General features: G+C 43.0%; 2 protein-coding genes across 2 annotated transcripts in view; both read left to right on the top strand.

Annotated features, from left to right (window-relative positions):
- LOC147751304 (uncharacterized) overlaps positions 1-26,718 on the top strand; it is a 538,297-nt gene that overhangs the window by 203,289 nt on the left and 308,290 nt on the right. The window contains exon 4 of the mRNA XM_086938187.1: positions 4,922-4,984. Coding sequence (XP_086794313.1) covers positions 4,922-4,984 — 63 coding nt within the window. The remainder of the gene's footprint in view (positions 1-4,921; positions 4,985-26,718) is intronic.
- On the top strand, positions 7,292-9,792 carry LOC147751305 (uncharacterized). The gene is made up of 2 exons (XM_086938172.1): positions 7,292-8,054; positions 8,159-9,792. The coding sequence occupies exon 2, from the start codon at positions 8,482-8,484 to the stop codon at positions 9,265-9,267; it is 786 nt and encodes a 261-aa protein (XP_086794298.1). The 5' UTR covers positions 7,292-8,054; positions 8,159-8,481; the 3' UTR covers positions 9,268-9,792.

Genomic DNA, 26,718 nt, shown 5'->3' with positions numbered 1-26,718 from the left:
TCCTCTATATTTTGTGGGGATCTGAATATCCAGCTGGGAGATGTTGTTAAGGGGGCTTCTGGAGATAAGTATGTAGGGCGAAAGCCTAAGGTCTACAAAGCTCTACAACAGTTATTATATGAGCATGGATTAGAAGATGCATGGTCCAGACTGCAGCAGTCAGGCCCAGGGTATACTTATTTTTCTTATCCCCATCAGAAGTTAGCAAGACTTGACTATTTCCTTGTTACTTAACGCTGTTAACTCTCGTTTGGGATTTAAATTGATAATAGTTTGTTAGGAAACAAATATAATCAATTGAGACTCTACCCAGAAAGGTATTTTTAGATATTAATCTCAATTTTTGACTATCAGAAATTAACTAAAAGATTCCTGGTAGCTGTCAATGGGCTTTACCACTGCGGATTTCTTCCCCACCTCCACCAAAAAATCCACATTAGTAAATTCCTAACAAAGGAATAGAAAGTCAACATTGCAAGGTGTGTTTTGCTTTGTAAGCCTGTGATCGCTCAAAAACGTGTACATTTGTGGGTTTTTCCAAACTCCGGTCTGAAATTTACTCCATCCAACGGCTTTAATAACTCCTTTATCGGGATGGAAAGTAGAACGGATCACTCCCAGATTTGAGGGTGTAGAGGAATGGCTTTCACCATGTGGAAATTTTTTGATCCATGTGGAGAGAAAGAGTAAAAAGTGGATTTACCCAGAGCCTACATTTTTGTAGATTTTTGGAATAGGGAATAGGAGCCTGTGGGAATCTGCACCTGGCACATCTTTCCAGACGCACTGCTGTGAATGTCTGCTAATTGGAAAAAATCTTAAGGGACTTTCAGGTGTATATACCTCCCTCCACAATTGAATTATATATTTTTTTCATTACTCTGATTTTTATTTTTTTTTACCAAACCATAATAAAATACTCGATTGGGATACACCAGAATTCGGACAATCTCCATTCTTTTTTATTTCTTTTTTTATTTCTCAAAGTATTCACAAAGAACTTCAAGAAATCTGCGACGGTCTCTACATTCAGTGGTATTCTAACACAACTATATCTCGGTGCTGAACTGTGATGCAAAAATGTATCTGCACCTTTGCAATTTAGTTTTTTTTTTTGTTTGATCGTGAAAAAAGATTTTCCTCCGCCATTATTTTGGGGAGTGTTTTCTTCCCGTTCTCGCACTGAAAACGCAATTATTCCAGCTCTTTTATTGGAGTACATTTACAATACATGCGTTGTCAGGCTGTGAAATTACAAGTAAATTGTTGCAAATACCAACAAACAGGAGGTTGTGTTTGTGTGCGTGCGAGCATTACATTCCTTGTCAAATACGTTCCCATGAAGGTGGATGCAGTCACAACTTGACCAGGTGCATGGTGCATAGGAGAAGACACTGCTCATGTTGCTCTGTCAGCAATTGTGCAGTAACAGAACTTTCTCTTTTGTGAAGGCTTTCCCATATCCAGAAGATGCATTACAGGAACTATTAAATGTCCATCACCTCCTGGGTTATGCCCATTCAGCGAATTCCCACAGGAATTACTTGCAGGTTTTCATGCCTTTATAAAAGCACAAGTGGACAGGATTTGCCATGGGTTCTTGGCCCTATGCAAATGAGGGAATAATATATTTTGAATAAACTTTGCTGCAAGAATAAACACACACATTGCATTATAAGATCACTCGCAAAGACCGTACCTGCCACACAGGAGGAGGAATCGCTATCGTCCATAAGAAATCAATCCGCATCTCAACCAGCTCTGACGCCAACCTCGCCAACTCCGAACACCTCCACTTCCAGATCCACATCGACCCCAAAACCACACTCAGAGGCACCCTCCTCTACAGACCACCAGGACCCCGCGCAAAATTCAGTGAAGACATCACGGACTTCATCACTCCACACGCGCTCCCCTCCAAAGACTACATCCTTCTGGGAGACCTCAACTTTCACCTTGAAAAGATCAACGACCGCAACACCACCACCCTCTTGGACAACCTCGCCAACCTCGGACTTAAACAACTAGTCACTTCCCCCACCCACATCGCAGGTCACACACTCGACCCCATCTTCACCTCCAGCAATCATGTCTCTTTCAGCCACACTACGGATCTCCTCTGGACTGACCACAGCTGCGTTCACTTCACCTACAACAAACCAAAACCCAACATTCACCTCCAACCTACCCTGCAAAGAAACTGGAACAAAATCACCACGGACCAAATCTCCGCATCGCTCCTTCGAAACTCCCCAGCCCTCTCTTCTAACACCAACGAAGCCGCCGCCAACCTCACCCTATGGTTATCCAACACCGCCGACACCTTAGCTCCACTGAAAAAACGTCAAAGTAAACCTGGCAGCAAGAAGGCCTCATGGTTCAACGATGATCTCAAGAAGTCCAAGAAACTCTGCCGTTCCCTTGAAAAGGCCTGGAAAAAAGACCCAACCACCAACACCAAGGACGCCTTCAAAAGCGCCACCCGCACTCACCACCAACTGATCCGAAAAGCCAAGAAAACAGCATTCAAGGATCGACTTGACAACAACGCCCACAACAGCAAGGAACTTTTCAACATCGTCAAGGAATTTTCCAATCCCTCAGCCAACTCCAACGACATCACCCCCTCTCAAACCCTCTGCGACTCCCTAGCCTCTTTTTTCCACAACAAGATTGCAGACATCCACAACAGCTTTGACAACCAACCCGGAAACCAACCCACCCTACCATCTGCTGACCATCTTCCCCCCGTGAACACCCTTAACGCCTGGAACCCTATCTCTACTGAGGACACCATCCGCCTGATAAATTCCATCCACTCAGGATCCCCCACAGACCCATGCCCTCACCACATCTTCAACAAAGCAGACTCCGTCATAGCACCGCACCTCCGAGACGTCATCAACTGCTCCTTCAACTCCGCTACTTTCCCAGAAGACTGGAAACACGCTGAACTCACCGCCCTTCTGAAAAAACCAACAGCGGACCCCACCGAACTCAAAAATTACCGCCCCATCTCGCTTCTTCCATTCCCGGCCAAAGTCATCGAGAAAGCCGTCAACAACCAGCTCGCCGCCTTCCTCGAAGCCAACAAATCCCTCGACCCCTCACAATCTGGCTTCCGAGCAAAACACAGCACTGAGACCGCCCTCATCGCAGCAACAGACGACATTCGAACTCTACTGGACAATGGAGACACAGTCGCCCTCATCCTCCTTGACCTCTCTGCAGCATTCGATACAGTCTGCCACAGCACCCTTCTACAACGCCTCAATAACATCGGAATTCAAGGAAAAGCACTTGAATGGATCACCTCGTTCCTCACCGGAAGAACCCAGAGAGTCCGCCTTCCTCCATTCAAGTCCGAGGCCTCTGAAGTCATCTGCGGCGTTCCTCAAGGATCCTCACTCGGTCCCACCCTATTCAACGTATACATGAGCCCCCTCGCGGCCATCGCACGCCAACACAACCTCAACATCATCTCTTACGCGGACGACACTCAACTGATCCTTTCTCTCACCAATGACCCCAGCACCGCCAAAACTAACCTACACGAAGGAATGAAAGAAGTTGCCGAATGGATGAAACAAAGCCGTCTGAAACTGAACTCAGACAAAACAGAAGTCCTCATCTTAGGTACATCCCCCTCTGCTTGGGACGACTCCTGGTGGCCGAAAGCCCTCGGAAAAGCACCCATCCCGACAGACCACGCACGGAACCTTGGCGTCATCCTGGATTCTTCACTCTCAATGAACAGACAAGTCAGCGCCGTATCCTCTTCCTGCTACAACATTCTTCGCATGCTCAGAAAAACATTTCGCTGGATCCCCACCGAAACAAGGAAAACAGTCACCCACGCTCTGGTCACGAGCCGACTGGACTACGGAAACACCCTCTACGCAGGTACCACCGCTAAACTCCAAAAGAAACTCCAACGAATCCAAAACGCCTCAGCCAGGCTCATATTAGACATCCCACGCAACGAACACATCTCTGGTCACCTTAAAGACCTCCACTGGCTACCCGTCAATAAGAGAATCACTTTCCGACTGCTTACCCACGCACACAAATCACTCTACGACATCGGACCAGATTGCCTCAACTCTCGACTGTCCTTCTACACCCCCTCCCGCCAACTACGTTCTTCCAGCCAAGCCCTCGCCACTGTACCTCGCATCAACAAGACCACCATGGGAGGCAGATCCTTTTCATACCTGGCTGCTAAAACATGGAACTCACTCCCCGCTTACCTTCGCCTCACCCAGAACCACCTAGCGTTCAGAAAGCAGCTTAAAACGTGGATATTTGACAAATAATCCTCCTCCCCTTCCTTAGCGCCTTGAAACCCTCTGGGTATGTAGTGCGCTATACAAATTTTTTGACTTTGACTTTGACTTTGACTTCTGGTCCCTGGCAATCTGTCTGTAAATACTGTGCTTGTAGTGTTTCATTCGTGGATTCAGTGTAGTCGTGATAGGTGGTGCAACATCTTTGCCTAGCAATTGCTCTAGCCCTGATTCAATTCCCACATTGTGGCCTTGATTTACATTCTTTTTCATCTTGTAGATAAATTTAGAAAGATGATATAGCTGCCAGAATGGCAGTAGCTGCCAGACTTAGAAATGGTCCTTCAGTTATTACAAACTTCAAAACAAATCTTCTCAGTGTCTGTCAGTGTCTGTACTGGAAAGAATCCTTGTTGATGGACGACAAGCCAGTACCTGAAATGCTGGCACTATGCAGCACTGCGTATGTTGGTAGAGCCTTGATTTATGAGGTGCCACTTCTTTAACACTGTTTCAATAAGTATTGCAGCCCTCCTACTGTATATCTGAACGATTGGGCAACACTAACTTCACTCTGTATGTAACTATATATTTGTATACATAGTCATCAATTAATGTATTTTATTTTTCCCTAGGGTCTGATACCATTCCCACAGGAAATGTACAGCCAAGGAAGATTCCTAAGTGGATATAATGAGGTATGTTTTTTGCATGTTAATAGAAAGGAAATGTTTCAGGCTTAAAGAATGAGATAAACCATAGATTAGATAGAACAATTAAGATGCTATTTATCTTGTTAAACACAAATGCTCATTCAAGTACAACCCTGAAAGAAATCTGGCCTAAAGAAAATGGGAGGAGTCTAGTGGCTACAACTATTTAGGCAACTTTGCATAAAGAACCTTGTTGTTGTCGCGAACATCATCAGGTATCCAGAGGGTCCTGGATGGTTTTGTATCTTTTTGCGCTCTGAGGGGATTGGAGATAAACTTAGCAAAGACGAAGTTTATGATCTTTCATCCCCCAAAGCGAACTCGCCCTAACCCGGTATTAAATGGCGTCCCGCTCGAAAGGGTGAGAACCTTTGTATACTTGGGGGTCACCCTGACTGAAGATTTCGGTTGGGGCCCACAGGTATCCAAATCTGCTTTGAGGTTGGCGCAGATCGGAGGGGGCATTGGCAAGTTCCATAGAACAACCCTGTTTAAGCCAGTTGCCTCAGCCCTTGAGATCTATGGGGCGCAAGCTAGACCAGCTGTAATGTATGGTGCAGAACTCTGCCGCCATAAGAGTACACCAAGCCTTCCCAAGGTGGAACAGGCCTTTATGCGGAACCTGATAGGCCTCCCCAGAGCACCCTGCTCACACCCATGAGACTAGATCTAGGCCTAGATCTAGGCCTAGAGTCCATCTCAGAACTGCTAGCCACGCGACCTCTCCTGTATTGGAGAAGGCTCTGGACAGTGCCTGAGCTCGAGGATTATAGAACTGAATTCGCTGCAGTCTGGGGGCACCTAAAGACCAAGAATATCCCCTGGCTAGCCCATATCAAGGCCCTTGCACATCAAATTGGTATGCCCCAATTATGGGAGACCCTGGAGGTGAGCTGCCCGAGAGTGAAGAGAATGGAGCTCTTGGCCTCCCTGAGACATTATAACCTAAGCCTTCTGCATAGCTCGACAACGCTGGGCAGTCTGTCTGCAGAATTTTTGCAGGTAAAACTCGTGTCTAAGAGGGAGGAGTTTTTGGACTTAATACGGCCTCCCCTTGCAAGAAAACTTTACACACAATTAAGACATTGTTGCCTACTTATTGGGGCATTTACTTGCAAATGGAATGGACGAGAAGAGGGAATTTGCCCAGTCTGTAATAACACCAAAGAGGATATTGTCCACGTCTTATTCCTCGGCCCAGCCTATAGTACAATAAGGAGATGCTGGTTGGTACCGTTATGTAGAAGTCTTGGTTTAAGACAATGTGCACAAGCTGTCAGAATTTTAAGATATGACACCTCCCCCTCTATTGTGTTTGCGGTATCCCGTTTTTTATATGGTATGTGGCGCAGAAGGCTCACTTTAATGAATTGCGATAATCTGTGATTAACACCTTGGCTGCTAGGGATATTTTCCTCCGGTGCTGAATTGTTATAGAGCCCATAGTTCATGACGAGCTCAGCTCTTCATCAGCACAGCTCCACTGTGCCTCATGACGAGCTGAGCTCGTCATGAGCATCGAAGCGGTTAACTGGGATGTTTTGATACCATTACTTTGATAACTTACTGTTTAATAACTTTTTAACCATGTACTTTTTAATTATTTATGTATTTTATTCCGTATATGTACATATTTTACCTGTGCTTTTATGGTCTATGACCGCAATAAAGTTATCAAATGAATGAATGAATTAAATATTGCTTTGTAAGCAACTTCATAACATGCTCTTCACGGGGGTACATTAATCATTAGTTTATCCCTAGGACGAGTCGTGTACCAGCTGATCTGGAATAATTTTCAGAGGCCGCTGTTCAAAAACCCAATAAGTTACAATAGTTTTAGATCTGTTGCAGACTTCCTCTTTAGAAGCAACATTTTATATAAAGGAGTGACTAACAAACTACAACCAGGCTTCCAGTTTAAGATTGTGAAATTTGTAGCTAGGTTAAGTGTTCATACTGCTAGTTGATTTGCCTATTTTCTAAAATTTACTTTTGGGTCACAGCAGATATTTTCATTGAACCACTGACTTCAATATTTCTCTTTTGTGGACACCAGGACAGTACTAGTCTGATGCCGATGAAGCCCACATTGCTTTTAACAGTACAGCTTTGTAAATCATAAACTAAAACACTCTTGAGGTGCCATTACAAAGTCTAAATCTAGGGCAAACACGATCCACCATAGGTCAATTAGATTAAAATAGAGGGTCTTTTGGTATAGACCAAGCACTGGTTGCAATGAATCAATCCTGTGTTTTTTCTGAGAATGTCAGAAACTCAATGGAGTCAGGGAGGCAAGATGGCGTCCGTGTGAGAGGTCGCTGCAAAGCCTGCTCCTGAGACCTGGGACCTCGGAAAATGCCTGATATAGTACTCTGGTTGTCAACCTTCAAACTTTAGTCTTTATTCTTCTGCCTTCAACTTTAACTTCAACTGCTGGACCCTAAGACTCTTCAGATGATGATTACGCTCTGTGTTCGCCAGTAGGAGGACTATTGCGAGGCAAGCGAGGTAAAAATGTAAGCTGTCACCGCTGTTGTAGCTCCTAGCTGCATGGTGCTTTTTGCGGTGCTTTTCTATCACGTTTGGCGGCGGCTGTAACTGTTGCTACATGAGCTTTGTGTAATAGACTAATTGCTCCGTTGCTGGGAAGAAGTTGAGACTTGCAGCGTAAAGGAAAAAAAAATGAGACGCGATCACACGGAGTGCGGCTTGAGCTGTAAAAACTTCTAACTATCGGTTACAATCTACCGGCTACCCCTGGATCCCCGGACTTACTGCCTCGGTGCCGTAACGCTGGCAGTGTTTGCTTGCTACACATGGCTACATAATGGAAACGTGAAGAGCGAAGAGCGAGGATGTGAAGCTGGGGGAGAAAAATAGTGAGAAAAGGAAAACTAAAACGATGCAAGGGGTCCCTACCTGCTCTCCCGTTTTCCTGCTCTTCCGTCCAGCGCTGATTTGCTCTCCCCATTTCATCTCGATCTACAGTGAAACTTGCTTCTCAGTGATCAGCGCTAAATGCTTCTCACTCTCTGCCTCTCCACCGCCCGTGCTCCGCTTACCGCTCACCGCCTGCAGCTGCAGCTGCCGACTGCTTGACTGCTGTCTGACATCCGTCATCTGCAGACACGGCAGCGGGGCATAAGAAGGTAGGAGACCGCGTCGCTGTCAAGGAGATGACGCCATTAGCCCGGAATGCCAGGGGGGGGGCCAAGAATAACAGAGGAGAAAAGGAGGAGAAAAGGAGCATAGAATACGAGAATACTGCACAACATAGTATAGTATAATACTAAAGGGGCAGAATATTGGAAAAATTGGAAAAAAATATATTGGACAAAAATAATAATGGAACAAAAAACGGAAAAATAAGGGAAAGTAAGGAAATTAAAAAAAAAAAGTGTTAAAAATAAATATATATACAATATAACAGTGATAACATACCGGGAGCAAAAGGAGCAAAAGGAGGTGAACCACGTATGGGCTCTCTGGTGGTTGGCCAAAATTTTCAGCTGATCTATTCAGACCTACAATTGGGGAAAAATACAGGTCTGGACATTAAGATTCTTCGGGGAAAAAGAGTGTATGCTGGATTCCCAAGTTTACTTAAATCAACTACAAGATTTAAAGGCGGAGGATTCAGGGCCAGAGGTAACGCAGTACTGCTAGCAAATATAACGGAAATTACCATACAAACTTTGAACACAATCATGGAGAAAGACATGGAGAAAGATAAAAGTAAAAATAATGATAAAACCAGTGACTTTGATTCTCAAGATGAAACTCAAACTCAAAAACAGAATCAGACTGGGATAAAGAATGATGCAACAACCGATACAAAAGCTAAGGCAAAGGCCCAGGCTCAAGGAGGTGAGGTTGATCAAGAAAAACTGGAAATTCAAGAAAGTCATGAAAGGGAGGAGAACTCAGATGACAGGGACAGAGGAAATACCAAAGAGATCTTTAATTTACAAGGATCTCAGAAGAAAAAAGAAACACAGAGACGACCCGAAACCAGGGGCTATAAAGCGATGGAAAATAACGACGAAAATAATGACGATGGCAAAATAAGAGCTATCAAGTCTGATGGAAGAGATAGAAACATCGAGAATGGACAGATTGAACAGAAACGGCATAAGGAAGCTGAGAAAGCCAAGGAAAAACAGAGACTAAAAGAAGCAGAAAAGGAAAAGGAATTGGCAAGCAGAGAGAATCTTGACCTATTGGAGAAAAAGGCCAAAAGACTACAGACGATCAAAATTTGAAAGCTGCGGCTAATATAACTGGGCACTCAACAGGTTCCCAACCCAGAATTTCAAACATATTCAGCCCCGTAATTAAAGAAAGACAGCAGAATGGCCCTCCCAATGAAACTGCACCAATCACAATGGATCAACAAGGATTACAAAATAAGACCATAACTGCGGCAGCTGAGGTTTTAGTCCCAGTAGAACATCTAGAACATGAAAATATGAGGGAAGAAGGCGGATCTGGCCCTAATATAGACGCAGACTCAAATATCAATCCATTAGTGAAAGGCAGCACTTCAGTAGAAGTCTCGAATATAAACCGAGCTACAAAGGGGTATGCTTCAGCAGAAGTTTCCGATGGCTCTGAATCAGAGATCTATGAGACAGGAATATCAATCTCCAGTGAATCCAGCAAATCCAGTGAAGAGACTGATCTTGGCGAGAATCCCAGACAGGAGGAACTGGACAAAAAAGTACCTTTACCGACAGAAATCGGATCTAAAAATGCTCTACTATACGATTATACACCAACAAAGAAAATGGGGAGAAAAAGAAGTAAACATAAAAGGCACCCAAATATAATTCAGGATGAAACGACAGATCCTGGGAGTAATCCAGAACAAACAGTGAGAACCAAACTCTCACGCAAAAGTCCTCATCGCAAAACAAACGCTGAATCTGAAAGAAATAAGAATATCTTTGACAACCCGGACGATGATGAGCAGCTGAAGCATAGAGAACCTACACTTAGTGAAGTCTTCGAATCAATCAAAAATTTTCATCAAGATGTAAAGAAAGATAGCCAAAGAAACCATGTCGCTATTCAAAAATTGGAAGGAGCTATCAATAAAGTTGGTAATACATGTCAGGAAATCTCTGATAGAATGTGCTCGATAGAAGTTCGTGCAGAAAACTTGGAATCAGATGTTGGCAGATTACAACTCCAAGCAAAGGAGCACGAGGGAATAATCAAAGACTTAATGACAAAGGCTGAAGACCATCATTGTGGTCAAAAGCGCCCTGAGACCTGTCGGTGACTTGGCGCTATATAAACCGACATAAACAAACATAAACAAACAAACCAAGAAAATAGAACAAGAAGGAATAATCTTCGATTTCTTGGGATTCCCGAGGGCTCGGAAGGGAGTGATCCAAGAAACTTCATGATCAATCTACTAAAATCTTCTTTCCCGGAACTCAACTCCTGGGAAATGGATAAAGAAGTATGCCGAGCACATCGCTTTCCACTAACATTACCAAAATGGTCAGAGAACTCTCCAAAATATCCGAGAGCTTTCTTAGTCAAGTTTGGAAACTTTTTGGTACGTGACACTATATATGACTTGGCCAGGCCAACGGCTCAAAGAGAATATAGGGGCTTTTAGTTTTTTGCAAGACCAGATTTTGCACACGCAACAGTAGAAAGACGATGGCGAATGCGACAGCCGTTTGCCCCTTTCGAAAAGCTAGGAGCAACGGTCTATCTGCAAAATCCGGCACGATTAAAAATAATATATAAAGGCACAACGAGGAGCTTCACAAGTGAGATTCAGGCTGACGTCTATCTTAAGGAGGTTGAAGCAAGAATGAAACAAAACAATGGTAACTGAATAGAAGAAGACATTTAGTGCCGACAAACTATTAACTATTATTATTTGATATAAGGTTGACACTCAGTATGATTACATAGTATCAGGCCAGGTGGTAGGTCCAGGCGTGCGGAACACACGGCCATCAACAGCTGGGTGAGTCTAAACCCAGGTTGCCTCAAAGGGTGGCAGGAGGGGGGGGGGGCAAAAGGGGGGGGGGAAGGGATGGGGGGAAAGGGGGTTGGGTGGTGGATCTGGGGGGAGAAAATAAAAAACTGAAGAGAGTTCGTACTGTTAAAGTGATTTCGAATTAAGGAGGAAATTTGAAACAAAGGATGTGTTCTTATTATGTATATTGGGTATGCATCAGTTATCTGGACAGGTTGATGTTATGGAAATATTTATAAATTAGGTATGCCTAAACTAAGGATTGGATCTCTTAACATAGGAGGATTAAATGATTGGAAAAAGAGGGAGAAGCTTGAACAATATTTAAATATGATAAACTTAGATTTAATATGTCTACAAGAGACCCACTTACCCTGGAGCAAAAAACACTGGTTGAATTTTAAAGGCTATGAATTGCTGTCATGTACATCCCAGACTTCTATGATAAGAGGTGTGGCCATAATTGGCAAAGTGGGGTTAGGGGGGCCAAAAGGTGTAAGGCGGACTCACTAGGAAGATGGGCAATCTGCTAAATGAACTTAGGTTTCACTATTTGCACAGTATATGGATCCAACACAGACGAGCCACAAGTTTTTAGCCATATTGAAAATGAATTCATTGATTGGCATACCCCCATAGTACTATGTGGAGATCTCAACATCTCTGCAAATTTTACGGATGGTAGCGCATACATAGGCAGGAAGCCAAGAGTGTTTAGGGCAATCACGTCAATGATGCAGTCACATGGCTTAGACGATGTCTGGGGAAATTTACTGACCGGAGATCCAGGGTTTACTTATTTTTCACATCCTTTTAATAAATATTCGAAATTGGATTATTTCATGATCTCGACTACCTTACTTAAGAGCGTTCAAATAAACAAGCTTCCCAAAATCATGTCAGATCACAACCTCCTAGTCTTAAATATGGTCATCAATAGACCATACAAGGTTCATAGACCTTGGTCATTTGATAAAAAATTATTAGCGGATTTCGACTACATCACTCATATGAAAATATGGTCCCAGTCCTTTTTCACGCTAATAGGTATAGTGCATCAAGGGGAGCGGTGTGGGATAGCTTCAAGGCAGGAATAAGAGGAGAGACTATAAGCTACACCACCAACGTATGGAAAAAGGTTAATAGGGAAAGGGAAGCATTGATGGAAAAACTGAGTGAGGCAGAGACACAACATAGACAAGATATAATTACAGGTGATCAATCTGTTGAGAGCCTACATAAAGTAAACTCCTTAAAAGCTGAGATCCAGAAACAACTAGCAAGAAAGGCGGCAGCAAATTATCAGGCACAGAGATCACGCCTTTATGAAACTGGTGAGCAAGCAGGTAGAGCTCTTGCCCTGCGAATCAGGCAGGTTGCAAGTAAGAACATTGTGACACAAATTGAATATCAGGGCCAAATATACAACAAGCCTAGTGAAATTTTGGAGGGGGTTAGGAAATTTTATCAAGAATTATATCAGGAGGAAGCGGCTGGAGAGCCCCCAAATATAAGCTGGTTAGACATGGGTAGTAAGTTAAAATCAGGCCAGATCGAATTACTGGAACAGGATATTACATTGTCTGAGGTATTGGAAGCTCTGCAAGATCTTGCAAGCGGAAAGGCGGCGGGCCCAGATGCAATACCGGTAGAGCTATATAAAAGTCTAAGGGAGGAAACAACACCAATGCTCTTAGATCTATTCAATGGTGTTATGAATACCGGAATAATACCTGAGTCCTGGCAAGAAACTAATATAGTAATCTTTCACAAAAAAGGGAAACCGAAGACCAACCCGGGCTCCTACAGACCAATATCATTGATTAATAGTGATAACAAGCTATATGCCAAAATCATGGCCTCTCGCATGGGAAGGATCATTGCGTCCTTGGTTTCCCCCTGGCAGCATGGGTTTATCCCAGGAAGAGGAACCACAAACCATATTAGGAGAGCTATCACCTTATTTGACATCGGTGCTGCTAGGGGGGAGGGGGTCGCAATGATCCTCCTCGATGCAGAGAAGGCATTTGATCGCATGAGATGGAGTTTTCTATGGAAGGTTAAGGAGGCAAGGGGATTTGGCCCTAGATTTTGTCAAGCCATTCAGGCTATGTATTCATCACCTATGGCAAGAATTCAATCAATGGGGGAAAGATTAGATAGGATCAATATAACAAGGGGTACGAGACAGGGCTGCCCATGTTCTCCAATCTTGTTTGCGCTCTACATAGATCCTTTAATTACACAATTAATGAACAGTGCGCTTATTAAACCAGTAATATCAAATGGGTTTCATACTAAACTTCTCGCTTACGCGGATGATTTAGCAGTCATTACAAAAGATCCAGAGCTAGCTATGAGGGAGGTAGTTAACATAACCGGTCAGTTTGGAGATGTGTCGGGCTACCGACTAAATGTTGATAAAACACAGGTATTATGTTAAAAAAAAATAGCCAGGGTGGTACGCCAGGGAAGATATGTAGATTCTGTAGTTTACCTGGGTATAACAATAAATGCAGAACCAGGTAAAATAATTGACGATAATTACACCCCTCTTATCAAATCTATGGAAACAGATCTAAAAAGAATGGACTCATTACAGCTGTCACTGATAGGGAGGGCTAACGTTATAAAAATGACAATGTTTCCTAAGGTGCTTTACAAATTAAGGTCAATCCCATTTAAAATTGACGAGAAAATTATTAGGAAGATAGAGGCCATTTTTATGAAATTTTTATGGCAATACGGAAAAATAAGGCGGTCAAATAGATATATGTCATTACCACAAGATAGAGGTGGGTTGGGACTGCCAGATATTAAGAGCTATCATCTTGCATGTCTCCTCACAGACATGGCTATTCTACTCGATCCGGGGGGTCCAACCCTCAGGCAGGCGGTGATACCATCAATTCTTCAGCTATTGGTGGGAAGCGAAGCTGTAGGGCTTTTTTTAAGGAGAACTCAGAGGAGTTATTACAAGGAAATTGGATACAAGACGCTTGAGGGTGTATGGTATATATGGAAAACTGTTAAAAAAGTTCTAGATATACCTACCATCCATCATCGTACACCACTTTGGAATTCAACACTTTTTCCAAATCTTAGTAGGGATGGAACGTGGCGTCATTGGGAGAGTCATGGTATAGTGGAGTTGGGGCAAATAATGATCAGAGATCAGTGCAGAACACTCGAAGAACTTACACAACACTATTCATAACAAGGTTATCAAGAGTTCAAATACATACAGATTGTAAATAGAATTAAATCAATTAGGCCACGTATCACTTTGCTTGGGAAATACAAATTAATCGAGTATTTGAAGTCAGGGGGCCATAGAATTAGAGATATATATAAAATATTTAACGACGCATCAATTGACGATATTGGAAAAATTGAAACTGCATGGTCCAAAAAATTGGGAGATCTCGAAGTAGACCTTGATAAGGCGTTAGCTATGGATAAGAGGTTTCTGCGTTCCTCGAATCTCAGAGCCCAACATTACAAAACCCTATTTAATTTATACTATACACCCGGAAAATTGTTCTCGTGGGGCAAAGCGACAGATAGCAATTGCCCCAGATGTGGAAATGGTACAGCAGATCTTATACACATGTTCTATGGCTGTAAAAAATTAAAAACTATTAAAATTGAAATAATACGGTTTTTAGAGGGGCTACTTGATGTCAAAATTAACCTATCCCCAACCCTGATAATAATGGGCTGTGATGTGAAATTAAGTATGAGTATCGAGGCTGAAGCTTTAGTTTTTATTTCCGTAGCAGTCCTTAGATTTTGATCAGCGCAGCCTGGAAGGATACAGAGGCCCCGACTTTTCAAATGTGGTTGTGCAGAATGTTGGGCATACATAATATTGAGGAAGCATTATATGATTTGAAGGGAGCGAAGCTAAGGGATGTGGGCAAGCGACTTTGGGCCCCAGTGGCTACATGGAGGACAGCAAAACTAACTATAAATGAATGACTTACTGGTTGTGTAGATATTCAACATGTCAATTGATTTCGTATTGTTTATTACTCTTTCTGTTTTTTTTTGTTTGTTTTTTTTTCTCGCATGACGGTATAATGCTATGCTTCTATCTATGTATTTATGTATCCATTTAGGAATATGTATTTATCGGTATGAACTCTCAATTAAAAAAAAATAAAAAAAAATAAAAAAGAATCAATCCTGTGGGAACAATGCCCACATTGTTTGGTCAAACCAGGCCTCCAAATACAAAGTTAAAAACCCTAGTGTCAGACTGGAACACCATCTCTCTCAGCAGGTCATGCTATTTCATCTAGTGTGCATCAAGCAAAGCATAAGGTAAATCGCACACGTGGACATAGGATGGGCAAGTCCTTAGCCACTGGCCAGATTATAGGAATGCCCCTAATTTAGGGAGAAAAACACATACTTCAGAAATCCAAAACATGGGGTTGTCTCGCAACTGACCTAAAAAGAAAAAGGACAGCTTTCAACCACTATGAAAGTCCCACATTGGCTTTCTGTGGAAGGAAGAATACATTATATATGCCCCTGCTTTTTACATACGTTCATGACCAGCATCATCCCATAATATCCTATAGATAAGATTAAACCCTACAAGCCAATGTAGACTTTTTCTATTTTTCCATCTGAAAGTACTTGTCCCAAGCAACCTGTAGGTGCACTGCCAGAGGTGTGAGAGTTTGAATATTTTGCTTTGTTTTAAGTTCCTCCCACTTTGAATTTCAGAGCGTAGGCATGCGCTTAGAGACAATGTAGTCATTCTAATTGCCTAATAAATGTTCTTAATAATAGTAATGTAATATATGGGAGTTTGCAATCTCTGCATAAAAGCCCATTCGAATTTATTTATTCCAGTCGTCCAGTTGTGACATCTCTAGGCTTCTGTAATAAAGAAATGGCATAGCTGCTGGAATGTAATAAGGTATTAGAGCGGATCTGAGCCACAACATTCTTTTTTAATCTGATTCCCATTAATCTGATTCTAACATAGCTTTGCAAAAAGTATTAACAGCTTTTTAGTGTATTTAATTTTGGTGTTTTCATTCTACTTTTATTCTTCATGCGCGCAATTAACATGAAAGAGCAAGACACTAAGGATTTTACTGGTTTGCAGATAGGGTGGTGTTGTGACCATGTATTATAAGGAACAACATACCCTGTGCCATACATTAAAAGGATATTGCAATTTATCTCCGAGTTCCTTTAAAGGAACTCCGCCTTTGGCCTTGATCCTCAATGGTACATGACCTCCTTGGTGACTTGCAATATTCTTATCATTTACAGCAGGCAGTACTGTATCAGCAATTCGCAGGTTGAACAGTGCTATGATATATCTATAAAGGGCGCCACCCTACATTTTATACAGTTTCAATGAGGCTTTGCTTATTACATTGAGCAGGGGGTACAAACAAGAATGGTCAGATGAAAAAATTTGTGAGATTTCACCTTTATTTTCACTGTGTTTGTTAGCGACATAAGCTTAATAACACATTCTGAATAACAGATGTTACCTAACCAGACTCTCAATGCCATCTGTAATACATTATTTGCTTCATTAGTAGTAAAGCGAAACAGAAAGAGAAGCACTGGGTAGACCCTTAGCATAAGCACGCTGCTGGTTGGCAGTATGAGATCTTTGTAGCTGTTATTCTTTAAGTACTTGTGAGTGTGTATGTAGTTTGTATGTAGGGTAATTGTGTAATTGCCTTTTGCACTTTTATGTGTGAGAATGTCATCTCCTTTTTGGACGCTGTCATATATAACGATGATTTTAACAATTTTTAGAATGGTAACCCTTTTCAGCCTTTTATGATTCTTTAGGTGGTCCATATTTGTTTCAAGTAAACAACAAAAAAAGTGATGGATGGAATGCTTGAATTAATCTCAGCCTCTGGTAATTACTCAGAGACACGTCCCCAGTCTATGGTTGTCTTGAGCGGCCTGGTGATTGAAGAACAATAGACTAGAATGCGGCTCGAGTGATTGCCAGTGGCTGAGATTAATTCAAGCATTCCATCCATCATCTTGTTATTGCCGTTGATGCCCTAAGTCTTATGAGTATGCCTGGACGTGGGTCACACGGTCACATTGCTGTAGGCCTCAAGCTACACCCTACTGGCAGTTTAGGGCAGACTATTCCAAGAGAGTCGGTACTAATTTGCACTGATTTGAATTATTCTCAGCCACTGATAATTACTTGGGCTTCATCACAGTTCATCGTTGTCTAGCGTGGCATGATGGTCAAAAATAATGGACTGGAATGCGGCCCAAGTTATTGCCAGTGGCTGAGATTAATTCAAGCATTACATTCATCACCTTATTGTTGAATATTTGTTTTAAAGCTGCACAGTTTTTGTTCCAGAGCCTGGCTTTTCCAGTTGAAAGGCTACATATTTCTTTTTATTACCAACTTACATGTTTTTTGTTCAATAAAACGCAGATGACCTACTTGAATTTAACCTTGAAGTAAAGTATTTTAGGTGTGTAAAGTTTTCAAACCGTTTTAGAACTAAACAATGTTTTCAATAGACCCCCAAATATTCAGGCCATTTGCACAGAGAAGGTGTGTTTTCTCAGGTTATGTCATTTTAAATGCGAGGACTTGCATGTGCCAGTCCTGTCTTGCTGATAGTGTGTGCGTCTTTTAATTAAATAATGTGGGCCCTGCTGAAGTTGTTTTTGAGGATGGTGCAAAATACCCTGAAGTACCGGAGAAAAATGTATTCATTACTTTATTTTTTTGAACACCTTGACTCCTTGCATCAGAATTATACTTTAACGCTCAAGACAATGTATAACCCAAATGAAAACATTCTAGCTAAAAGTAATTACAAGCTCTCTGTGCACAAAAAATAATTTTCTGTGAAATATATAAGGTGTATAATTAGCATTTTCAACCCCAGGGGGTCACAACCAATTCCGGGTGGTGCCCTTTGGGTTCAAGAATTTCCCTTCCGCCTTTCAGAGGTTGGTCAACCAGGTGCTGGCTGGACTCGGTTCTTTCAGTGCCGCCTACCTGGATGACATCGCAGTGTTCAGTACCACTTGGGATTAACATCTGCAACACCTCTGGGAAGTGTTGAAGGCCCTGCAGGGGCAGGCCAAACGATCAAGGCGTTCATTGCCAGATCGGGCAGGGACCAGTGATGTACTTAGGGCACCAGTTAGGAAGTGGCAGGTGGTGCCCCTACAGCCTAAGATTGACACCATTCTGGCCTGGGAATACCTCAAGAACCAGACAGAGGTGAGAGCCTTCTTAGGCCTTACTGGGTATTACAGGAGATTTGTAAAGGGGTATGGGCACCATTGTTGCCCCCTTGACTGAGCTGGCTTCGAGGAAGCTGCCCAGACAGGTGAACTGGACTGACGCCTGTCAGAAAGCTTTTGATGCCCTGAAATCTGCCATGTGCACAGCACCAGTGCTCAAGACATCCAACTTCTTACAGGAATTCTTGGTGCAGACAGATGCTTCAGAGCATGGTGTTAGGGCTGTTCTCTCAGACGTAAATGGGAAGGGACAAGACCAACACATAGCCTTCATTAGTAGGAGGTTACTTCCACCGGAATAGAGATGGGATGCGATTGAGTGTGAGGCATTTGATGTGGTCTGGGCACTGAAGAAGCTGAGGCCCTACTGGTTTGGGACTCACTTCCGGGTTCAGACCGACCACAGGCCCCTCAGATGGTTGACTCAGATGAGGGGTGAGAACCCAAAACTGTTGAGGTGGTCCATTTCCATATAGGGGATGGACATTACGTTGGAACACCTCCCTGTGACAGAACATGCCATTGCTGATGGTCTGTTCAGATTTTTCCACTTAGTGCAGAGAACTCCCACAAGGGTGGGTAGTTCTCCCCACTTTTCAGCTGGAGGGGACACGTTAGACCTGGCATCCTTGGTGTGGTTTTCCCCAGTATTTATGCCTCTGCCTCCTGTATTTTCTGCTATGTGCTGAATTTTGTTTTTGCTAGTCTAGATGCTTTGGGCACTTTGCCACTGCTAATCTGTGCCAAAGTACAAGTGCTTCCTCAGTAAATTGTGAATATGGATTGATGTTTCCATGATTGGCTGGGTTGACTTACTACTAAGTACCTAGTACAGTGCACTGTGTGTGCTCAGGGTCTGTAAATCAACTGATGCTACTGGGCCTGCAGCACTGATTGTGCCACCCACACAAGCAGCCCTTAAAAGGGATCTCAGACTTGCCACTGCAGTGTCTGTGCGTAGTGTGCTACTGTCATGTCGACCTGGCAAGTGCACCCACTTGCCAGGCCGTAACCTTCCCTTACATGTGAGTCACCCCTAATGTAGGCCCAAGGTACATTAGTGGGAAGGGTGCAGTGTATGTGATAGCTAGGACATGTCTTGATGTGTGTAAAATGTCCTAATAGTGAACTACAGTGAATTTAGTGTTTCACTATATAACAACTTATAAACATGACTTCCCACAGGGGCACAATAGAAATGTAAAGGTTAGCATACCTAAGTAAAGTTGATTTTTACATTCAGCGTTTTAGAAAGTGGGTATTTTCTTGCGTATCCATCCTGTGTTCCTCTGCTGGATTGTGAATTAACTGTCTGGCTTTGGAGTGAAAGGGGCTGGAGATGTGCATTCACTATACACAGCCACTGGGGGGGGGGGGGGGGGTTGAGGAGTGCCCTACCTTTCCTAGATGAGTCAGGGCTGGGATGAATAGACCTGGGCTGCAGTTAGAGTAGGGGGGAATTTCCTTTCACCTGAATGGGCCTGGTTAGCCTTACACAATGCTGTACAACCGGTTTTGACTAAGCACAGAGCCTCTCTGCCACAACAGAACGAAGAGAAATGCTGTATAAATATTGTAAATAACACACAATTGATAGACGGAATGCAGAACTAATCAAAACATTCACCCCCAGTCAAGTGATATGGGTTAGATCCATCATTATTTTGTTCACCAAGCCACCCCGGTTTAGACCTGGCCATATGCAAATCAGTCTTAACCCTGTGCCTCATGGGAACAGTCCAGCCCGAACTGCCAAACCAGGTCCTCCCTGGACTGGAAACAAGCATCCTAGGACCGGTTTCGGGGTTTCACCCCTCATCAGCCAGCATAGCTTGAATCCAGTAGCACAATGAGCCCTGGACCCAAGCCTGGGCATACCTAAGGCACTTAGGGCGAGGAAGCAAAAGACACACAATTGATGGACAGAATGCAGAACTAATCAAAACATGCACCCCCAGTCAAGAGATCTGGATTAAATCCATCATTCTTTTTCTCACCATGCCACCCCAGTTTAGACCAGGCCATATCAAATCAGTCTCGACCCTGTGATTCATGGGAACAGTCCAGCCCGAACTGCTTAGCCAGGTCCTCCCTGGCTGAAGAGGGGTGAAACACAGAAACCGGTCCTAGGATGCTTGTTTCCAGTCCAGGGAGGACCTGGCCTGGCAGTTGGGGCTGGACTGTTCCCATTGGGCACAGGGCAAGACTGATTTGTATATGGCTGGGTTCTAACTGGAATGGCACGTTGAGCAAAACAACAATGGATTGAGGCCCATAACTTTGTACTGGGGTGAATGTATGACATTGTTCTGTATTCTGTACATCAATTGTTGTTTTTGCGTATAAATACTGTGGCCCAGACCCCAGAACTTTAGAATACGTCTTGACTCAAAAGGACGTTCTGCAATGGAGAAGAGCTGGGAAAGCTGAAGGAGAAGTACTGCCCCTTTTCTGTATGTTGTCTGGGGTTGGCCTGCAGTGTTTGTTTCTGCCAAGGAGAGGACAAAAACGTTGTTGTGTGCTGTGTATTCTTCTTGAAGATCTGCAAGGGCTTGAAGTAGCGCTTGCCTCTTGTTCGGAAGTCTCGGGGGCACAAAGACTTCTCACCTGCCATGAGGTGCCTGTTGCTGAGTTGGGCCTCTGGAGGTTGTGACTGCTGTTTGGAGCTGGAAAAGGGGTGTAACTACGAGAAGTGCTACGCATCCGCACCCGTTTCCGATACATCGCTGCTCTGCCGCTGAAGAAGCTGACGCAGCGCCTGCCCACGAATGGATAAATAACTGTACTCCGAATCCCGTGCACTGATCTCCAAAGTAGGAGATCACCATTCCGATTCGACGCAAGCCCTCCTGTGCGGCTGCAAGTACCAACGCATTGTGGGACCGCGGCTGGAGAAGCCAACACAGTATGGTTGCCGCATCGAGAACCCAAGCATCGCATCAGGGTGCCAAGTCTACATCAATGCCTGGGCCGCAGTAAGAAACCAACGCATTACCTCCCCTCACAGTAAGAAACCGACACATCACCTCCCCGCACAGTAAGAAACCGATGACTCACTTCCCTGCACAGTGAGGAACCGACGCATCACCTCCCCTGCATGGCAGTACGGAACCAACGCATCACCTCCCCCAGAGTAAGGAACCAATGCATCACCTTCCATGGGCATAAGGAACCAACACATCACCTTCCCTGTGGCTGTTTTTGTTTATGATTTTGACGCATCCAAGGTACTTTGTGTTGAAAGTGTTGTATATATAATTTGCTATGGACAGAACTGATTTTACCTTCTAAAAGTCATATATTGATTATTGTATTGTGGATTTTTGTCATTTTAGTCTTGTTTGGTTTAGATAAAGGTTATGTATTTTTCTAAACTGGTGTGGTGTCCATTTGTAGTGTTTTCACTGTATTACTGTGTGTGCAAAAATGCTTTACACACTGCCTCTGAGATAAGCCTGCCAGCTCGTGCCAAGCTACCAAGGGGGTGAGCAGGGGTTATTTTAGAAGTGTATCCCCCTTACCCTGACTAGTAAGAAGGGTCCCTACTTGAACAAAGGTGCAAACTATTGTCAACTAGAGACCCCCATTTCTAACACTGTTACGTATTTAAATGTAAGCATAGGCACGACTCAAACTTCCGAATGAAGGAGGGAACTGGTCAAAAGGTTATAAGGCACAGTTGAAGGTGATCTACAACCTTGAATTTAAATGTAAAAACAGGTATGTTTTTGTTTTAGAAACAGTGGATCAGGAACTAACTTCACCGGTCTCTTTCTAATCTCAAGTTCAAATTCCAAGTATGAATGAAAAAGGTTTTCTCCATGGCTCAAAATAGCAATCCCGAGATGGTACTTTTTCATTCTCCCAATGTTCATGTTAATTAACATGACTACCAAGGGTTTAAGGCATATATAAATAGTATGTTTGCCTTTTCTCTTGTGAGCTCAGTGATTTATCTCTTATAATAAACAGCGCTTGAAATTTCCAAAAGCTCCTACTGGTAGACAGAACCCTGTCGTAATTCCAAATGGACTGTGATCAGCATCCTTTTAAGCCTGGATGTTCTACAGTTAAATTCCCTATCCTAACACCTAATTTCCAACACATAAGCCTGTATTCTGAGTCAGGTGGAGCAAAGTGACAACATGAGATTTAGCTCCACCCGCTTCGCAGTGAGAAGGTTTTAAATGTCATACATTAATGTAATGGTCAAATTAAATATCACATTACCATTAACACTGTTACAAAGTCTACTATGAAGATCGTACCATTTATTGGTTTGTGTATATATGCTTATTTAATGAGGTTTGGTTTTAGGCATTGCTACTAAATATTGTGAGATCATAAATATTGCATTTGGTATATGAGTATTGCTTTGCTAGGCTGTTGGGTGACTTATGACTTGTGGAGCTAACCAGAACTGGTGGATTTTAGTAGGTTTTCAGTTTTAATAAATACCCCTAACTGCACTTAAGTGTGGCTTTGAAAGTGAATTTCGAAGGTTTTTTTAAGCATACATTAAAGTCAAATAACCAATCGTAACCAGTGTATTTCTAGGGTTTGATAAAATGTTACATCCACATTCTACAAAAGAACACTCTTCCCCACTGGCTGTCACGCAGCAGGATGGGTGCAGGGCTTGCCCCAATCCCTATGGGTGGCCAATTATTGATGGGCGTAACAGATGTTAGGCACAGGGCATGACCTTCAGCCAGGACCTGTACCACACCTGTCAGGTGAGGGCAACCCCTGCAAAACATGGATTAAAACTGTTAGCTGCAGGGATTTGCCTCGTGGTCAGGTCCTGCACCCAACTTACCGCTAGTTGCTTTGCAGGGTCTATGAGTTAAAAGATAAATTATTTCATTGAGAATTTTAGGTGGTTCTCAGAAAAAAATTGTTTTTCTTTTGGAGTATTTGGGGGGGATTTTTGTGTATTTAGAGGTTTTTGTTAACTAAACTTCAGAGCAACTTTGGTGGCAAACAGCAGTAAGGAAGTAAATTGCACAGCTAGTTGTTGATGTGGATCCCTTACTTCCTCTCTAATATCCAGAGGAAAAGAGAGGAAGGAAGTAGGAATAAAATAGATGTGGGCTGGAGTTGGCATGAGTTGAAGTCTCTAGTTCGCAGAGGATGTATAAAGCATTTGTTCAAATAGCACAAATGAGTAACTTCTGCAAAATATCATACTGCAAAACATACCATGCCATCTAGTTGGACGTTTAGTAAACCACTATGTGTTATGTTATGTTATATATCACTTATAAAGCGCATGTACACCAGGTTGGTTTCATGGCGCTGCTCAAAAGATACCATAACCCTGAACATTGCTTGAATGCCTGTATCAATAGCCATGTCTTTAAGTTTCCTGAATCTCATGAAATCCATGCAGGATCTAATTTCTATGGGCAGGGAGTTCCAGTATCTGGGGCCTAGCATGGCAAACCTAGTTCCACCTGTACGCTTCAGCCTGAATGATGGGGTAGCAAGTAGTTACAGGTGGGCTGATCGCAGATTGCAAATAGGTATGTAGCTTTTAATGATCCTGTCAATAAATTTAGGGCTACTACCATTAAGAGATTTAAAGAGGATACATCCCACCTTGAAGGCGCATCTCTGAGTTATTGTCACTCCTCAGAAGAGGGGTGACATGTTGGCGCCTGTTTTCCTGTAAAATTAGTCTTGGTGCCTGATTCTGTGCCAGTTGCAGTTGGTGGGTGAGGTTAGGTGGAATGCCGAAATATAGTTGGCATAGTCTATATGCGAAATCACCATAGCTAAAACCACCTGTATCTTAGCTTCTTGTGTGAGGAACCTGCTAATTTTCCTTATTTTCCTCATCTGGAAAAAACACGTAGCGATCACACCGCCAATTTGAGACTTCATTGTTAGGTCACTGTTTTTAATGACCCCCAATGTTTTGGCAGAATCCGAGGGCAGAGGAGGCTGTCCCAGCTCCTGAGGCCAAAAGGAGGTACTTCAGAGATTCATAGAGCCCCCTGTTAGGATCACCTCTGTCTTGTCCAGATTTAACTTCAGGTGATAGCTGTTCATCTAATCACGGATGAACAGCATTGTAGCCTGACAGTCAAGGATAGATTCTTGGGTGTTACTAATAGGAAACATGAGCTGGAAATCATCCGCATAATTAAAGGTGCAAACTATCTTTTCTTTAAGGGCGTGGATCAAAGGAAAGAGATAAAGGTTAAACAGATGAGGGGAAAGTTAAGACCCCTGTGGCACACCGCCAGCGGTATTCGCCATAGGGGTTGTGAACTGGCCTAGGCGAACTGCTTGGGATCGGTTTTCCAAGAAAGAATGAATCCATTTAGGAGCTGAGCCCTGGATTCCTGCTCTCTCGACACGGTCGACTAATATATTATTATCAACCATGTCAAACGCAGCAGAAAGATCCAAGAGTACCAGGGCCTGTGAGTGACCCCTGACCGCCTCCCCACGCAGGGTATCCAGTACTGTCAGAACAACTGACTCTGTAGAATGGGCTAGCCGAAAGACTGCTTGATGGGGTTCCAGCCATTCGGATTGTCCCAGAAAGGAGGATCAACAGCTAGCCACATGGGTTTCCAATACCTTGGTCAAGTAAGGCAGCAAAGATATTGGGCGGTAGTTAGACAGTACTTCGGGATCCGCCCCTGGCTTTTTCAAAAGGGGGATGATAGTAGCCTCCTTGAAAGTGTCAGGGACACTGCCCTGAGACAATGATTCATTCAGGAGAGATAAGGCTGGACCAAATCAGCATTAGGTAAACAGTTCTTTGAGGTCTTACCTGCTTCTCCACAGGTACAGATGCTGATAAGCTCATGGGTGACAAGGGTACAACTCTTAAACACTGGAGAAGCAGAATGGAACACTTTCAGCACAAAAAGTACGAGTGATAAGAAGGTACAGGCAAACCGCTATAAACTCACAAATATCTGAGGAATAGAAAACAAAACAAAGGTAAAGTGAGAACCTTACAATACACAAACATTACTGGGCAAACTATTGAATGAGTCAGCTTTATAGCCCTGGAACCTCTACTGTGCTATCTCCTCCTTGACCTGCATATCTCCTGTGTCCCATCACTATACTATGCCGCTGCCTCCATAGGCCCATTTTCCCTTTTCTTTGTGGGTATATAATTGTTCTGTTTCCCACCTAGTGCGTCATTAGTAGCTTTTTTCTCTGTCTTTCATTAGAAGGACATTTCTCGAGTGGTCATCAATTTTTCCATTCCTAGTTCGAGGGTTCTCGAATACACATTTTATTTTGCAGAGATTTTGAGGTGAGAATTTTTCCCTTCTACGTGCTGCAGCACCCATTCAGGAACATTCTGTGGTTGCTGGAGATCATGCATAGCTGGTGCTTGAGATGTCTTCTCCTGTTGTTCCAGCTGGAATTTCAGACACCCCTTTTCAAATTTCGACTTGTGGTGACTCGACAATGTGGAATCTTTGTTTGACATCTATGTGTGTGTGTGTATGTATATATCTTTTTTTTCACTGAAAAAATTAAAGGTTACGGGGACGTTATAGTTAGGCTCAGATTTCACTTATACAAACTATTGAAATTCAGCAATCCTAGTTACCTAAGCTAACTATAACATACGCCCCCCAACACACTGCGTATGACCTCACATATTACATTACTCATTACATGGTCAGTGACATCACTGATGACATCATTGATGAAATCTCAAATGACATCATCCATTGAGTGTGTTTCGGAAATGTTTCTGAGTATTAAGGATAAATTCTACAGTACTGCATAAATTAAATTGCTATTCTTTTTGTACTACTAATGAGTGATAGTGTTTCTAAAATATATACCATCTCAGTGGCACTATGACTGTCTGTATCAGTGTGTGAGTAGGTGTCTGAGTAGCTGTATTTGTGTGTGAGTAGCTGTATGGATGAGTGAGTGACTTTGTGAATGGCTGTATGGGTGGGTGCATTAGTGTGTGTGAGTGGCTCTATGTTTGGATAAGTGTGTGTGCAAGTGGATGTATTGGTAAGTAAATGGCTGTTTGGCTAGGTTTTGTATGAGCGTAATCTGAACCTAACTATGTTGTCCCTATAATCTTTGTTTTTTAATTGAATTTGTAAGGTTTTTTAATGTTGTTTCCTAAATGTAGCTGCCAACCTTTGATAGTGAGTCTGTGAGTGGACTGTGAGAGTGTCTAAGTGGGTCTGTGAGTGGATGAGTGTGGGTGTCTGAGTTCTCTGATCTGTTCATTCCCTGCTCATTTTCTGCCTTTTTCTGCTCACTTCGGATCTTTATTTAGCTTCTTTCTGCTAGTTTCTCACTGTTGTTTTATTTTATTTTGCCTCCTTCAGCTCATTGCTGACCTTTATTCTGCCTGTTTTTCCTTGTTTCTGGTGTCTAATTTGCCTCTTTCTGCTCGTTCCTGACTTTTATTTTGCCTCTTCCT

This window comes from Lissotriton vulgaris, chromosome 1_1 (assembly GCF_964263255.1).
Source record: "Lissotriton vulgaris chromosome 1_1, aLisVul1.2, whole genome shotgun sequence".
Taxonomy (NCBI): domain Eukaryota; kingdom Metazoa; phylum Chordata; class Amphibia; order Caudata; family Salamandridae; genus Lissotriton; species Lissotriton vulgaris.
The sequence above is the reverse complement of the archived record's forward strand: the minus strand, read 5'-3'. Positions and strand labels throughout refer to the sequence as shown.

Coding starts and splice junctions, on each gene's coding strand:
- LOC147751305 (XM_086938172.1), top strand. CDS start 8,482: ATGGGCTCTCTGGTGGTTGGCCAAAATTTTCAGCTGATCTATTCAGAC.